At 33.4% G+C, this 13,439-nt stretch overlaps 1 protein-coding gene across 1 annotated transcript in view; it reads right to left on the bottom strand.

Annotated features, from left to right (window-relative positions):
- Positions 1 to 1,600: 1,600 nt before the first annotated feature.
- The window catches only part of LOC108368996 (Dietary and metabolic glutamate transporter), a 28,385-nt gene continuing 16,546 nt past the window's right edge, over positions 1,601 to 13,439 (bottom strand). The window contains exons 2-5 of the mRNA XM_017623960.1: positions 2,957 to 3,141; positions 2,407 to 2,853; positions 1,935 to 2,319; positions 1,601 to 1,848 (exon numbers count right to left, since the gene is read on the bottom strand). Coding sequence (XP_017479449.1) covers positions 1,601 to 1,848; positions 1,935 to 2,319; positions 2,407 to 2,853; positions 2,957 to 3,141 — 1,265 coding nt within the window. The remainder of the gene's footprint in view (positions 1,849 to 1,934; positions 2,320 to 2,406; positions 2,854 to 2,956; positions 3,142 to 13,439) is intronic.

The raw sequence follows: 13,439 nt of genomic DNA, 5'->3' as shown, positions 1-13,439 counted from the left end.
GAACACTGGATCTATGCAGCTCTAAAGACTATAAATTTCAGAATAGAAATCGTAGGTAAGGAGTGTATGTGCTTTTATCTTGACTATAGTTGTCATATGCCCCTCTCCTTTCTCCATGAAACGGCCTGCCACTACAGGAGGTGGTGATTGTCTCAGATTGTCTCAGATTGGTTGCCAAATCCCTAGCTTATGCAAGTGGCCTCTTGGCCTAAATGAGCCTTCAAAATACCTGTATTAATTCTTATCCACCCCTGGGGGAGGTTTATGAGTAGCCTGTATCTCTTTAGATTATACCCCCTAGTAAGCTGTTAGCTTGACGAGGACCCATGCTATTTTGCTAGTGCAATTTCCTAAGTTTGGTATTTTCCTTTCTGAGCACTTCCTTTATCGTGTTAGGATCTACCGCAAAGAAGGTCCTATCAGGATCGATTCAGCAGGCATTCTAGGCTAGCTGATCAGCTTCATAATTTCATTGGACTCCCATGGACCCTGCTACCCACATCAGTGGGACAGTATACTTTCACTTCGATAATTCCTACGAACGTTAATCTCTGCATACAGACTAATGGCATAAACTTCTAGAGACGGTTCCTAAGGGCACTGAAAGCTTCAGCATAGGGACACATAAGCTTGCTCCAATACCCTGCTCCTAGACGCGTCTCTCCATAATAGAGGCACTCCCAGACGCCTGGCTGCATACATCAATCTTGAAGCTTCTTTCAAAATCATCTCTGGCGAACATAACTAATTAAAATTGGAAGTCTGGTTTTTCCTTGTTACTAATTGACAAGACCTTACCTTGTGTCACATATATGAAATAAGGAGCCATTAGAAAACTTCGTTGGGACCTTCATAGGGTTCATCATGTACTGATTTTTAAGTCGGAGTGGCTTTTTAATGGGAGCTTTCATCCATAGATAAAAAGCTACCTTATAATCTGTCTACTGGGGCAAAATATCGACGTAGTGAAGTGTCGGTCAAAACTTTCTATGTTAATGTTCGAACTCAGGGCCTTAGATTTATCTATATATGTATATATATATAGAGCTTTTTTCTTTGTTAAAACTTGGCTGAAAACTAATAAACGGATTTCAACCGAATTTGGACCACATATTCCTTAGACCTGTGGGGCAGACATATGCTGTATGTTTAATCCGCTAGATGGTGAGGAGTTGAGGTATTCAGAAATTTTTTATTTATAATCAAATTTTTATGAAATTAGTGACATATACTGGGGGTGCGACGAGAAATATCTTCACAACAATATATGCGCAAGGTGGTGGTAAAGTCGTGATATTCCTAAAATCTCTATTTATCGCCCGATTTTGATGAAACTAAAAACTCCGGTGCGATATTCAAATCTATACTTTTACAAAAAATGGATCCGCTAGGTGACCCTGATATCGAGTTTTCCAGAAAATCCATATTTAAGGTACGATTACAGCTATTTTTGATATATTTCCAATTGAAAATTATGTCCGCTAGTATTTTTATAAAACCCTGAAGTAGTAATGCACTAAAATTTCTCGGATGTAGTTAATATAACTTACTCTTAGCTAAACTGGCTATTATCTATGAAATGTCAATACTTCCTTCCGTTTCAACTTACATTTGGTGTCATCAAACCGACTAAGGATGGCGAAACCACGCCTGTAATCGCGCCAATGCCATTAGTTATTGCCATCAATGTACCCGCATAGTTGGGACTCATGTCGAGTGGTGTTAGTTTCATGCCAGCATAGAAAGCACCCATAAGACCCATGCAAATGGTGAAGAGCGTCACGACTACAACACGATCACAACCTGCATATGAAGCGGCAACCATGAAGATCGCTGGACCAAAGGCGGCTGCGCAGAAAAAGAAAAAAAAACAACGAAAATTAGAGTAACGAAATATAATTCCGCTAGCCACTAGCCCATGCCTTCCGACTTACCCAAACCAGTCATCATTTTGCGTACTTTTGTGATGCTCATAATCCTGCGTGTGATTAAAACATCGCCAACCCAGCCGGAGCTCAGCGAAAATATCCACATTACAGCGTATGGCAGTGAAGAGTAGAGACCATTGGCTTTAATGGAGAATTGCATAACGTCCGCCATATATTTGGGCAAATCTGTAACCATAATGTAAAAGCCCCAATCGTGACCGATTTGTGCCGATATCAGCGCCCACATTGGCAAGCTAGTAAGTATAGCCTTCCATGGTGTGGGTGCCAGATTCTTGTTACGTCCAATGGTGCCCATATGTTTGGTGAGATATTGCTTTTCGCTAGGCTTAATAAATGGATGTGTCGTCGGATCGCTGTAGCAAAGGAAGGTCTAAAAAGTGTACGTAGAATTAGGAAATGCATATATTATAAATCTCGACTTGTTTCACTTTGCTTTGTTTGCGTAATTTCTACTTACAAATATTATGAACCATACAATGCCCATGCCACCGAAGAAGTAGAAAACCACAGGCCAGTCATAGGCAGCCAAAAGGAAACCAGATACTAAGTTACCCAAAATTGTGCCGACTTGCCCACCGCCCAATACCAAAGCGCCCAATTTGCCACGCTCCTTCACTGGTACCCATTGCGCCAGCAATACACTCAACGCCGGGAAGGTAGTACCCTCACCGATGCCCATCAATATACGTACTATAATCAGCCAGTTAGCGCCGCCATGAATAATAGCAAGTGGCGTAATGACGGTGAAGAAGGCTGTGGAAAGAATGCCCAAACTGAGCGTCCATTTGCCGCCAAACTTCTCAGCCAATAGACCGCCGGGAATGTGCGTCAAAATGTAGCCAATGTAAAAAGACGAGAGAATATAACCCTGTAACTCCTCTGACCATTCATATTGACCGCTAGACTGTAGGAGAGAGAGAGAGAAAAAGAGAGAGATAAAGTGAGGGCGAGAGAAAGAGAAAAACAAATTATCTACTAATAATTGGGTGAGTAAGGCAAGAACTTACGCTTGACCCTGAGTCCAAATCATCGGCTTTACACACAGCCACTACTTCACCATTATCATCTGTATGATTCCTCTTCACCACCAGCTCGGTAATGGCTACCGAGAGACAAATACGCATAGTGTATGCGTTGAGCATGGCCAAGAAGCCCATAATCGCGAGGATCACGCGCTGTGGCACGAGGAAAACTAAAATGAAAAAATGAAATAAAGTGAAATTAGTAAATTTGAAAAATAAAATTTAAAAAGGCAATACGAAAACATGGTCTAAATATACCATACCACTTTACAAAACAAAAAAAAAACATCGCCGTACCGACCCTGCCTATTCTTGCAAGGTATGTAATTTGAAAAAAAAAAAATTGTTTTTCCGAACCTAGGTGTCACTTTTTACATTTTTAGTTGACACCTACATTCGCAATATATATTTTTTTTCAAATAGTTCCACTAGTATAATCAAACTACTTCCTTAGCAAAAGTTTAGTGGATTTTGGTGAGCCTTAATTTACTGACATTAGGGTACATACAGCCCTAATAGGGTGATAAGAACTGAAATCTGGTGGGTAACAGGTAGAAGGGCAATGACTTTGGGCCAAAAACAATTGTCAAAAACAGTGTTATATCATATTTTAAGACATGATACAAAAAATAAGGTAGTTTCAATAAACCAATTTTTGATTAAAAAGCAGATTTTTGACAGTTGCTCAATTGCGAAAAATTCGAAGCGGCGCTACCCAATTTAAATTTTTTGGTGAAGGGGATTTTATATCAAAAATTTGGGATTATAAATATAAAAGTTGTATAAACCTTTACCTTAACCTTTTAATTAATATCTTATCTTAAAAATGTTCAAATTTCACATTAAATTCGATAACAACTCGCCAAAATCATTATTTTTAGATTGATAAAACTTTAGCGAATATATCGTCGGTGATACTGCAAAACGTTCTATTTATGTCACTTATTACCTCTGCTGCTTAATTGATCTGTTATCTGTATCTGATCGCTGCTGGCAATCGTTCATCTTCATCAGCCAAAGGTAGACAGTCAGTTTGTCATTCGTTTATTAGGGTGTAACGATTTGCAGATGCATTCCGGTGCAAGTAAGAGACCATACATATGTGTAAGTGTCAAGACATAGTCCGTTATGATTTATCACCGACGATATCTCAAATTTTTTTAGTGTCCTTATGTCATCTGATTATTTCACAATATAACTATGGAGACAATAACCCTAACTTATTGTACGAATAACCGAAGCGTACCCAACAAAATACCTTTTGCTTGTAAAAATTTTTATTCTAAGAACAAAATGGTTTTTAAATAAACAAAGAGTTTAAAATTTGAAGGATTTTAGATTTTGGGTATGGTAGCATGAAATGTCACAATCTGCTTAATTGTCAGGTGGCGACGAAAAAGTGACAATGGAATTACCTTCTTTTATGTAGCATGCTTTAAGATGATACTGTAAATGTAAATGCCGAAGAGATGACGAAAAATTAAAAAAAAAAACCAACCTCTACGTTCGGGGAAAAAATTTCAAATTGCATTGCAAGAATAATAATTAAAGCGATTTTTTTTTTGTGGTACGGTCTAATGTTCATATGGAATATATGAAAAAAACTTCGGTTTCTTTAAGGGCCGTTCAAACCTTACTTGGTAGTTAGCTTGCAATTTAAACTAAACTAAAAATCGAAAGTAAGTGGCCGAGTGTGCGTCAACTCTGCGCTGTGGAAATTGCATTAAGACAAAGATTGATCGTTCACTTGTATTCGTATCGTCACAATTAAATGTTGTCACACACTGAAGAGAGAGTGATCGAGCAATCAATCAAACAAATCAATTTTGCTATCTTTTAATTATTTAAATAAAAAGAAAATCACTTAAAGTGAATGGTTCTATCAAATTTAACTAAAGCAATTAATTACAAAACCAATTACTAGTGAAATTGCATGAATCGCTTATATCGTGTCAAATCTAATTTACACAGATTACACGCAATACTGGAAGCGAGAGCGTAAATTTAGCCACATACTGTGGTTACTAACAAAATTCGAACGACACGGTAAGCTAAGTCACTAACTATTTGTTTTTGTTTTGTTTTATAAAACAGCCGAAACTCTGAAATTAAAGAGAGTCTAAGCCGTCCACTAAGAATATTCGATATTATTTCAATCATGAATTGATATATTTCATTGCATGTGAAATCGATTTTCCGACATATTGTTCGCGCTGAACAATATCGATATCGGAAAATCGATATAAAAATCGTGTTTAATGATATTCATCGGAAGGCATTGAGTTTTAATGACATGCAGAAACACTTTTTTCATACTGTTATGAAAATATTCTCCATGTCGTATTATTATTTTTGCGTAGGAAATTTTATTTTATTTCTTATAATAATTATTGTAGTTGAAAAATAAATTTCAAATTAAGTATTGATATTGCGAGTAAACTATCGGCCTCTTCGATATATCGAGCTGTGAGATATCGATTCAAAAAATCTATTATCGCACCATGAAATATCGATATCATATCGAACATTCTTCCAGCAAAGTGTTCGATAAACTGTGGATAACACCGTGCAACAAAAACCAAAAATTTTTAAAACACACGAAAAAATATATATATTCACAAAGCTAGGAGCCATATATAGTAAAACTGCGTTTTTAGTTTTTCTCTCTAACGTCAGGATTTTTTTATAAAGGACTTTGAAATTTCTAGGATATGATTGAATCGAAAAATGATTTAAAAGATTTGGTGCAGTGCAGAGTAAGAATATGGGTATCAATTAAAAGGGGAAAATTTTGAAGAATTGAAAAAAAAATTTAATTTTTTGGTGCACTAGGAGGAATAAGTGTTGAAAATGTTCTTTTAAACTTTATCCTTGAAAATCCTTGGAAATTTCCAATATTTATTTTTGAGAAAAATATATGTCAAGGACTAATATGTATTTATTTGTTTTAGATAAAACAAATTTCGAACTTCTCTTTATTAGTTATAAATAGTTGCAATATACATAAATGAAGATACGAACTTAAAAAAAAATAATAAATCATGTTTTTTGATTCTTTCAACCAAGAACAAGCAGGAAGCGCCAATAAATGTATGTATGTGTTTAAAACTTAAAAAAAGGATATTGCATACAGGCTGAACGTCAAAAAAAAAAACTTAAAACCTACTATATTTGAAGTGCAGTTTAAAAGTCAAAGCAATTCTTTTACACAACGCGAAAATTTTTTCTGTATTCTGAATCTCAAAGGCTTTGAAATGCCTCTCTTGTCATGCTCGAGATTTTCGATTTTGTCCCTTTTTTCAAAATCGCACACTGTGTGGCGCTATGGTCGGTCGACATATTACATATTTATGAAAATCGTATTTATGACCAAATTCGAATTTAACTTACGTAATAAACAAAAATCATTCGAAATGCGTTAAGCAATGGTATCCATTAAATTTGAGCTCGGTTTATTTAGTCTGAATGTATATTTTCAAAGGGCTGCATTTTTATATGAGTCAGTGTACATACATACATGACAACAAATAACTGTAATCAGATGCACATTAAAATTAAAATTAATGAAGTTCTCAGTAATCGCACAATCGGCACTAGTTGTTCACAGAAAATTATCGAATTAGCAAAACAAAATTTTATAAAAAATTGCATTTTTTCATTTGAATTACATTAAATTGACTATGAACTGTGGCGATAAAAAAAAAAATATAACTATGTAACGTCTGTGCGGTCGCCGGAAATACTAAATTCCTACGACAAGTTATTCGCTCTCCCATCCGCAATTGGATCTGAGTTACTATAATTTGTCTAATAGCGCTGAGTTAGTACAAAGTTAGGATAGTTAATCGAGTTAAGGTACGCTCGGCGTACAAGATAGGATAGATTGACGGCTATCGGGTAGATGAGATGAAGTAGCCTGGGGCCATTGATTAGGGTTCAAGATAGACTATGCAGTAGGGACAGTTGTCTATTCCGAAGTGCTTGGTACTGCTCAGGACTAGCGATTGTCAAATCGCACCAACATATTGCAAGCTGAAGTTGCGCATGAGTGTTTGTGAAGCCTATAGGATAACTACTTACTTAGGAATATCGTTATCAGAAAAAATAGAGCTATATGAAGGTTTTGAAGAAATTCTTCCAAAACAAGAAATCTCTACGAACTTTGAGGTATCCATTCTAAGTAGAGCTCTCTGGAATAAAGGGAGCCCCTATTCTGAAACTATGCAATGGGGAGGTTTGGTATACAGATGGATCCAAAATTGAATATGGAAAAACTGGGGCTGGTATAATTAGTTGGGCCGAACTTATGGGCAGTTAACATTTTTCAACCATCCTTGGTGCATCAGACAAATCTTGGAAATACATCTGCCTTAAGTCGTGACAGTCAGGCCGTCTTACTAGCACTGAAGTCCCTGATAAGAACATCAAAGCCAGTAATGATATTTTCCCAAACTAACACTCTTGAAAACGAGAACACATTACTACTGGGCGTGAGAGCCACAAGGACAAGAAGGAAAAATACAGCGCTTCAACTAAATTCTATGCTCCGAAACCCGTCTGTGGACTAGCCAAAGCGCAAATTTAAATTATAAGCCAAACGAACTAGATTAAAAAAAATTTAGAAAATATTTTAAGAGGGTTGTCACCTGCTTAAAAGTTAAATGCCATTTAAATTATAAATTAAACGAAATCGCACAATATGGAGTAAAACGAACGAAAACCACTTTGAATAAATATTTTAAGAGGGTTGTCACCTGCTTAAAAGTTAAATTCAGTTTTATAAATAAATTAAATGAAGTATTACAATATGGATTGCAAACGAAAGAGATTTGAGAAACATTTTGTTTGAACGTATTTTAGTGTAGGATATTTTTTTATAGGGTTACCAACTGTTTAAAAAGTTAATTTCAATTTATATACATAAAGTATGGATTAGCTATAAAATTTATATAGTTCGTTTTTGTACTGAAATGGCCAATGTAGTTTGAAGTTTGACATATTGGCCAACAATGACAATAATCAACTTTTTGCTATGAAATTTATTATTTACGGTGATTTTTTTTCTTAAATTTGAAATCATAACGTTAAACCGACTGAGTTTCACGTGGCTTTATAAATCGAAATAATATAAATTTTATGTAGCTTGTAAGGCTTTTTAAATCTTTTTTTTTTATTTTTAATGAATTTAGGTGACCAGTAGTCTAATTACATATATACATTAGGATTCTTTTTTTCGGCGATTATTTATTTTGCACTCCCACCTCAATTGTCTACAGCTCAGAGGCATTGTATGGTATAATCTTCTTCAGAATTGAATGCTCTACAAAAGTGTCCATTGTGGCCTAACTTTCACCAGCGAGGTAGTACGGGCCACTAAACCCAGTTTTTTTTTCATGAAATTATTGTTTTTTTTTGCCCCTATATCGTAAACACCGAGAGCTACTGAAATAAGTAGTAAATGAATATAAAAATATTTACTATTATTAACACCAGTGTTTTATGCTTCCTCGACGCCTTTTCATAAATTTTAACATTTTTAAACTACAACTTGTGAACAGACCAAGCAAATCAACCAAGCCTAAAAGGTGCATTGTGCTAATAAAATTCTAAAAAAGGCAAAATAAAAATAATTTACATTTTTATGGCGTGAGTGCAAATTCGCCTAGACAATACAAACCTTCAATGCGGTCTTTTAACCCAAAAACAAGCATAACAAAAAATAAAAATAAAATACACTAACAAAAAGAAATATAAACGAGTAAAGCATTGCAATTAACAGAAACAAAAAAAAAAAAAACAAAGTATTCGTGAATAGAAAATTAATAAATTGACACAGCTGAACTTGTTTTTGTACAATTTTATAATTATATGCAAATAATAGCGGGCTTTAACCTCTATAAATAAAAATTAACAAAAATAAATAAATAAAAACAATAAAAATAGGAGTAGAATAACTGTACCTGTTTTAAATTGTTCGGTTTGCTTAACTTGAAGACATTTCAAAAATTCTAAATTTGTTTCGCTTTTTTCCCTAATCTGCAAACATCAACAATAAATTCTTTCCTTGCTCCATTAAGCCCTATTGCATGCGCCACAAATCATTTACGACTTTTAAAATATTTTAAAANAACCTGTTTTAAATTGCTCGATTTGCTTAACTAGAAGACATTTCAAAAATTCTAAATTTCTTCGGTTTTTTTCCCTAATCTGCAAACATTTTTTCCAACAATAAATTCTTTCCTTGCTCCATTAAGCCCCCTATTGCATGCGCCACAAATCATTTACGACTTTTAAAATATTTTAAAANTAAAAATTAACAAAAATAAATAAATAAAAACAATAAAAATAGGAGTAGAATAACTGAACCTGTTTTAAATTGCTCGATTTGCTTAACTAGAAGACATTTCAAAAATTCTAAATTTCTTCGGTTTTTTTCCCTAATCTGCAAACATTTTTTCCAACAATAAATTCTTTCCTTGCTCCATTAAGCCCCCTATTGCATGCGCCACAAATCATTTACGACTTTTAAAATATTTTAAAATGTTTTATTATTCAGTTGCATGCAAAGCGATAGATGCATGTGTTGAAGTTTTACATATGTACATATGTATGCATGTATATGTATGTGTATGCCCATAGAAGTGAAAATAAATTAAATAGTCACCACTTAGTAAATGAGCAAAACTTGAAACTTTATTTAATTAAATTACTGAAACGTGCTAGTGAAATGTGTTTTGCAGTTTTTAGCGCAATATGTGTATGAATATCGTATGNATTACATATGTACATATGTATGTATATGTAAGTGTATGCCCATAGAAGTGAAAATAAATTAAATAGTCACCACTTAGTAAATGAGCAAAACTTGAAACTTTATTTAATTAAATTACTGAAACGTGCTAGTGAAATGTGTTTTGCAGTTTTTAGCGCAATATGTGTATGAATATCGTATGCACGTTAGACCGGGTCGGTGCACATACATATATACATAAGCACATAAGTGGTGACTGTCTGTCCGTCCGTCCGCACGTCTGTGCACACGATAAGTCGAGTAAAAATTTAGATATCTTAACGAAACTTGGTACGTGCACTTCTTTCGGGCGTAGGGCGGATGGTATTGAAAATGGGCAAAATCGGACAATAACCACGCCTACCTCCCATATAACGGTAATTTTAAGAAATACGAAAACTGCGATATTTTAGTAACTACTGAAGATTATACCCTCAAAATTGAAATTTGCAATAATTTTTAGACGAAAAATAAGAATATTATACATTTTTAGAAAATGGGCGTAGCCACGCCCACTTATGGTTACATGTGTATATCTTGGTAAACGCTGCACCAATTTCTTCCAAACTTGGCATAGCTGTTGGCCTTAGTACAGCATACCAAATGACTTTCCAAAATCGGACAATAACCACGCCCACATCTCATTTAAGAGTAATTTTGAGAAACACGAAATCTTCAATAAATCAGTAAATATTAAAGCTAATTTATTCAAAATTGATGCTTGCAACAATTCTTTACCAAGAAATACGTTGTTAATAAAATTTTTATTACTATATTTAAAATTTATTTTAAAATTTTCAGGCAATAGCTCATGCGATTATCGATTGTATATTTTGTTGTTTGTGTGAAATATTTTATTTTTATCAGTGTTTTTCTTTTGATCAAAATATGTTGAAATGAGTGAATATAAGAAAAAAATATTTTGTCTATAAAAATACGGTCCAAGGTTTAACCAAACCCATATAAATCACAGTTTTAAACTTAATAAAAAATTTAGGATAATTCAACAAATTTTCATTAAAATTTCAACTTTTTAATCTGAATCTTTATAACATTTTTGGATATGCAATTTTATAGCCCATACCATTTTAGCCCAATATAGTGCAAGTTTCAAATTGCCAAAAAATCCCATTGATTTTGAAATTAATTGAAATTGAAAATTAAAAATATTTTTTGCGGTTAGGGCTCGACATGCAAAAATTTTTTCGTTTTGCCAGGAGAATCTAAATACCTAGCATTAAAAGCGAAAATTGCATATTTATTACCACCTGTTCGCCTTCGAAAAGTTAAATAATCATACGCTCAGATTTCCTGTTAAAATTTAACAATATGTAGAATAGACTTTGCTCAAGCGGTGGCAGCGTTAATCATTTAAAGAAAAGATTTTTTTATTTATTTTTTGTAGGTAATTAAAGTGATTGTTTTTGTTTAAATGTACAATGTTCTCAGAAACAAAAAGAAAAGAACATTCACTTGCAATGTTGTAATTAGTATTTATATTTAAATAATTATTGAGTTGATTAATAAATCAATTATTATGTTCATAACCGCATTAAGCTCGCTCAGCATATTCGCGCTGCCTTTCAAACTAGCTGTTGTTGCAAGTGCTGCATACATTCGGGTATTAATCGCTATTTTGAGTACCTACATATCTAACAGCAACTCATAAAAGCATGTATATAGCGATTAAGAGGAGAAAAAAGCGGGATAACTTCGCACTTCAACATGCATACTGTACATACATACATATCTACATACATTAATGCGGGTGTAATTAAACGATAAGTAATTGCTAAAGTCATTAGTGCAAAGTGCTAAAAAAAAACAATCGCAATCGCAGCAACAGATAGGTAAACAGTTATAATAAAGGAAAGACACTTGTCTTAACTACTAACATAGATTAGCTCTCGAATCTCTCTGTATCTCCTACTTATTACAGCACCTTAATGAAGCACTTGCCGCATTTTACCTCGGCTTGCCCTGATGATGGGAATTATAAATAGAAATGAGGTGCTATAATGGAGCGCTACCCTATAACTACGGTGACCATATTTATGAGAGCCGAATACGGGACAAAAAATAATGTTGCAAATTTTTTCCACAACAGCTTACAGATTGTAAAGCCTTCTTCAAAGATGCTAGATGTATTAGCCCTGAAACAGTATCCTTTTAATAACATCACAAATTTGTGGGATAATTTTCTCGAGATTTTTACCCCGTAAAATAAAAAAAAACATCGTTATAATAATTTTGGTATTATATGGTTTTTGTTAGAAACAGGGCTTTAATTTCTTAAAATAAATAATAAACATGAAATAAACTAAGGGAAAATATTCAAAACTTGCTAAAATGTCGGGACCTAATTTTTATTTTAGTCACTGTACGTATTCCTCGTTTCGAATCACAGGCATTCAAGATTAGAAAATAATAACTGTTTATGGAGAAAATTACGATCATGTACCAACATCACTTCAAACTCGTTCATAGGCATGCCATTTTAATGAGCTATTAAGGCGTCGAAACACCGAAAAAATTCAACAAATTTCCACCGAAGTCTCAAACCTTTTATTCAGAATTTTTGAGAAAAATTGTTTAAAAGTTGTTTAAATAAAAAGTTTGACATTTTTGTTGAAAATTTGTTGAAGTTTTATAATTATTGCACAGAGTTTGAAGAGGAAATTTCTGTGGTGTTTGTTGGATAAACTAGCTAGGTTTTTATAAAAAACAAACATTAAACGCTAAATAAACGAAAGAGATATACTCAAAACTGTTCGAAATAAGGCGAATATATTATTCAATTTTTATGAACATTTTTTTGAATTTTTGTGAATTTTACGTAAAGTGTGAAACTTTCATATATATTTAGGGGATTCACAAGACGTGTTAACGTCGTAAAATTTTAAGCCTATTTTTTTTTTATATATAAAATTACCGTTGAAATGCTTTTAGAGGATTTATAACTACACCGAAATGTTTTTAATTCGATAAAAATATATAATTAGCCCCCCTAAAACCATTTTAACTGTTATTTTACATAAAAAAAATGTTAAGCTTAAGATTTTACGACGGTTAACACGTCTTGTGAATCCCCTAATTGTATATATTATATATTAATGCAAAAAATGTTTCATTCAATTAATTGTGAATATTACTTGTATTAGAGCAGGGTAAACTTTCATTTGTCGCCTAGTGTATGTATGAAGAGTTAATCTTTCCATCTTAAATTATATACATACATGAGTTCTTTTTTTCGAAATGGAAAGCATCTGATAAAAGCCATTCAAAACCAAAAATTTTGAATGAAGATTTTGACAAACAGCGTTTTGAAATACGAAGATACGCCATAGATAGACCAGGACCCGAATGATTAATCGATTCAAATCGAATGACATAAAATGACAGCTTTTTTTTCTAATCTCAAAATTCAAGAAAAATCAATTCGTAACTCTGTCAAATACATCGTGGACGCCATTTTTTGCTTACATAGCTGTAAAAATGCAGATGTGTTTTACTTTTTGTTCACTCAACTTTCAATCTGCTTTGACACCAGAAAAAAGCTGATGGTTTGAAACTTTATCAGATTTCGCCAATAAAAATTTAAGACCCCCTTTACTCATATTTTTAATATTTTTTAGTTAAGATGTTCTTACAGCAAACGAGCGATATTAGCTATTTTCT

This window comes from Rhagoletis zephyria, unplaced genomic scaffold (genome assembly GCF_001687245.7).
Source record: "Rhagoletis zephyria isolate East Lansing unplaced genomic scaffold, Rhagoletis_zephyria_1.1 Rzeph_scaffold_03451, whole genome shotgun sequence".
NCBI classification, from domain to species: domain Eukaryota; kingdom Metazoa; phylum Arthropoda; class Insecta; order Diptera; family Tephritidae; genus Rhagoletis; species Rhagoletis zephyria.
Note: the sequence above shows the minus strand (reverse complement) of the source record. Positions and strands in the feature narration are given on the sequence as shown.